The 4,590-nt window shown below is 33.7% G+C and overlaps 1 protein-coding gene across 1 annotated transcript in view; it reads right to left on the reverse strand.

The window, feature by feature from the left end:
* Positions 1-4,590, reverse strand: part of LOC117171203 (armadillo repeat-containing protein gudu) — a 28,781-nt gene that overhangs the window by 20,473 nt on the left and 3,718 nt on the right. The window contains exon 4 of the mRNA XM_033358284.1: positions 1,353-1,643. Within this exon, the coding sequence (XP_033214175.1) occupies positions 1,353-1,643 (291 nt within the window). The remainder of the gene's footprint in view (positions 1-1,352; positions 1,644-4,590) is intronic.

Below are 4,590 nucleotides of genomic sequence, written 5' to 3' on the forward strand. Positions count from 1 at the left end.
ACGCAGAATGAAAAAAAAACAAGGGATTTTATTTTACAATTATCTAATTGCAAAATTCACACTCTTTCTCTTATTTCCCTATTTCTCTCTTTATCCCTTTTGTGTAGCTCGCGAGTATTCAGTCGAGTGTATTGCGTAATATTCTGCACTCCAATTGGAAACAGTTCAGGCGGCTCTAACTGTTTACGTTTCGATTCCCCCGAATTAGTAAGAAGGCTATTTGCAGGCAACCCCCGACACAGTTACTAAGCCGAGAGGTAGGTTTCTTTGATTAAAAATTGGCCTACTTGATAGAAAGTTCGATTGTTTTTTGGTTACAAATTAATATTTTCAATTGGAAATTGAACTATTATTTTTTTTTTAATTTTTTTTGGTTGAAAATTTAACTATTACATTTTTCATTAATATTCTATCTTTTTTGTTAAACATTAATTTCTATTATTAGTGCAAAATTGATGTTTTTCAGTTGAAAATTCAACAATTATTTTGAAAATTTATTTCTTTTATTGCAAATTCGTCTTTTTTTGTAGAAAATTAATTTTCTTGGCTTAAAATTCAATTACACCAGAACCCCGATTTCGAAATTTCTAGAACTGCTAACCTACGTGGTTTCTCAAAGGGCAAGGCGAGAGACGGTTGTGACTCTTGCCTCGGAAGGGAAGCAGTGCGCGAGTACTCAGTCGTGTATATTGCGCAATATTATGCATTTTAATTAGAGACGATTAAGGCGGCCCTAACTGTTTGAGTAACAACTTTGTTAAAAGTGGTACTACTTTATTAAACATTCATTACATTTGTTGAAGATTTAACATTTTTCTTGAAAACTATGTTTTTACTTAAAATTTCACTATTCTATTATTGGTTGAAAATTAATTGTTTTTAGTTAAAAATTCAATTACTGGGTTAAAGATTAAACTACTCTGTTAAAAATTTACTTTTTTATTTGGCGTTAGATCTTTTTGACTAAACGTTGAACTAACCAAATAGTTAAGTTTTCAAAAAATAATAAGAAATTCGAATTTTGAATCATTAATAGTTTAACTGAATCAAAAATGCGAAATTTCAATAAAATAGTTGGAAATTTGTACTGTAACAGAACAATTTTCAAATAAAAATATCAATTTTGAACCAAAAATGGAATATTAACCTTTGCAAGTACACCAAACCCTCTATTGTAATCTCTAGAATTGCTTGCCCCCGCAGTTACTCAGTTGAGTATATTGCGCAATATTATGCATTCCAATTATAAATTTCCGACACTGTTATATTTTAGGCCCTGTATAATATAATATTATAAAAATCAATATTTAAATTCAATTTCGAAATAGAAAGACTTTCGAATCTGGACTTACAATTAAAGGAACACCCCCTCGAACTCTAATCTGCTTCCTGGCTTTCCTCATCAAAGCTATACTAGCCATTGTTTCTGCTGCCAAAACTTGAATATCCCTCGCTGGGTGTTTCAACATTTCAATCAAAGAAGTCACGATTCCCAAATCAATTAAATAACGTCTCATGTCGGCCGATGTAGAAATTTGAAACAAAACTGCCAATGATCCATGTTGACATTTTAAATCCCTCGTTTCTAAGAGATTCACCAACACTTCCAATCCTCCCATCTCATGAATAGCTTTTTGAATGATCTGAAAATTTTATTATTATATTCTTTTTCAAATTGTAATTAGAAGATTTGTAATATAGTTCAAGCTCCATACTTTATCATTACAAATCTTAGAGATCACAGTCTGTCCCCCTTTTTCCTCCTTTTCCCTTTTATCCCCTTTATATCGCCTTCAATTCCAAAAATCTCTTGAAACACTTAAAATCGTAACAGGGAATTTTTGAGACCGAGAAAAACCGGGAAATAACAATGAATTTTATTTTTGACCGAGAATTTTACAAAGTTTTGGAAGAAAAATCTGTCCAAGTTCGATTTGAACAGTTTTTTAACTAATTAGTTGATTTGTTATCTTTTCCAATTACACCAAACTCTCGCTTTCAGTCAAGTGTCTGGGGTTGCCTTCAAATGGCCTTGGACTGATTTCGGGGGGACAGAAACGTAAACAGTGAGGGCCGCCTGACTCGTTTCCAATTGGAATATATATATATAATTAAAAATTTGTCATTAGGACAACCGCAGGATTTCGCTGGGAGCGGGTGCTAATCTGGAAAATTGCACCCGCTCCCAGCGAAATCGCGGTAAAATTTCAGCCACAATCACGTCTTACGACCGTGAGATAGGTGGTTACAGTCTGTATATATATATATAATGTCGCAACCGGTCTCGCCCTATTCCCGTGAGAAACTGCGGAGCCGGTAGTTCTAGGAAGGCTGAAAATGGGGTGACTAAAAGCGAGAGATCGGTGTATACTATTATTCAGTTTACAATGCAATTCAAAAATCTTTTACTTAACAAATTTTCCATTTTAGATATTTATTTTTGAGCTCACATTTTTAATTTAAACAATTTTAAAATGCTGTCTTGAAGACTTGAACGATTAAAAATTAAAAGGTTTCAATTTGAAAGTCTTAGTCATTAAAAAAAAATGTGAACATCTGATTAAAACTTTATAAACTATTATCAACTTAAAAATAACTTCATGATAATAAATTCCTAATTGAAGGACTTTATTAAATTTAAAATATTGTTTCCATCTAAAATATTCAATAGTTAACAAATTCAATTTAAAATTTTTGAATTAAGAAAAAGAATAATTATTGAATATTTAGCAATATTTGACTGCTCATTTAAGAAATAGAAAGCCTGGAGTCGTTCAAATTTTGAAGAGCCTTTAAACTTTGAACGTTACAATTTTAATTGCTGTTTTTGAAAAATCTTAAATTTGTAAGTGAAATTGTTGAATTTTGATGTATAAATGAGAAATTAACATTTATTATTATTCTTTTGAAGCCTTCCACAATTCTTGAAAAGCTTTTTAATTGTTTGTTTGAAATCTGCGAAAATCTACTTTGTTTAAATAAGGCTATCATTTCAAGTTTTAAATTAATTTTTATTCTTTTTAAAACTTCTAAATATCTCTTATAATATATCTTTCTAGCTTAAAATTATGTAATTTTGAAAATCTTAAACTTCATTGATTGATTTTTTAATCCAGAGCATTGGAAATGATAACGTGGATATATATTTTTTTATATTGAAAAATGTTAGTACCTGCTCGTAGCGACGTCTAAAATATTGAGCATTTGAATACAACATTTTTTAATTAAAAAACTTTTTAACTTCAATTTTAAAACTTTAATATTTAGCGATTCCTCTTTGATACTGTCATTTGCAGCTCAATTTTTAATACTTTAGATGGAAAATTTTTAAGCTTTAGTGTTCGATTTTTTTAATTTCATTGACCGTAAAAAATGTTTGCCAACCGGAAAAAAACTGGTAAATGACCGGGAAATTATTTCTTTAATTAAAATACCCTGGAGAGTGCAAGTCGCTGGAGTAAAGTAGATCAAGTAGGCAAAATGAGGGAAGTAGTGGCTGGGACATGAGGTGTGGAAAGGTAAATCTAGAAAAGCGGGGTGGGGGAGTAGAGAAAGTCGGGGGAAGGAGTAGTAGGTAGTGTGGGTGAACAGGGCACGGGAAGTAGTTGGGAGGAAATTTGGGGTTGGGTAATAAGGGAAGTGATGAGATGGGATGTAGAGGAAAAAGAAGTAAGGAAAGGGAGGAGAAGTGAAGAAGGAAATAAAGTGAGAAGGTGAAGGAGATTTACAAGAAGAGAGGGAAAAGTAAGTAGGGGAAGTAGTGAGGTGAAGTAAGGAAATTGTGGAAAGTAGAGGATGGGAAGTGATGGGTAGAGAAGGGAGTCTAGGGACGTGAGGGAAGGGGAATTGAAGGAAATAAGGAAAGGGATATTAGGGAAATGAAAGTGAATAGGGCGCGGGAAGTATGAGGAGCGAAGTTAAAGTTGAGGACAAAGGGAAGTGATGAGATCTAGAGGAAGGGGAAGTAACGAAGGAAATAAGGTGAGAAGATAAGGGTAATTCACGAGAAGTAAGGGGAAAGTAAGTAGGGGGAGTAAGGGAGGTGAAGTAGGAAAAGTGAGTAAAGTAGGGAATTGGTATAGAGGGGCGACTAGGGGAAGTAATGACAATAAGGAAAGGGGAATTAGGGAAGTGTAAGTGAATAGGGTGCGGCAAGTTAGGATTGGGGAAGGATAGAAATGACGTGATGTAGATAAAAGGGAAGTAAGAGAAGGGAGGGAAGTGATGAAGGAAATAAGGTTAAAAGGTGATAAAGTAAAAGGGGGAGAGGAATTGACAAGATATGAGTGGAGAGTAAGTAGGGGGAGTAAATGAGGTGCAGTAGGGAAATTGGGAGAAGAATGGGATGGGAAGTATTAGGTAGAGAGAAGAATCTAGTAAAGTGAGGGGATGACAAGTAAAGGAAATAAGGACAGGGGTAGTAGGAAAGTGAAAGTAAATAGGGCACGAGATTTAGGGAGAGGGAATTCGGGTTTAGGAAATAAAGGAAGTGATGAGATGAGATGTAGAAGGAGAAATCAGGGAAGAGAAGGGAAGTGAAGAAGGAAATAAAGTGAGAAGGTGAAGGGAATTAACGAAAAGTGAGAGGAG

The sequence above is a fragment of the Belonocnema kinseyi genome, chromosome 4 (assembly GCF_010883055.1).
Source record: "Belonocnema kinseyi isolate 2016_QV_RU_SX_M_011 chromosome 4, B_treatae_v1, whole genome shotgun sequence".
Classification (NCBI taxonomy): Eukaryota; Metazoa; Arthropoda; class Insecta; order Hymenoptera; family Cynipidae; genus Belonocnema; species Belonocnema kinseyi.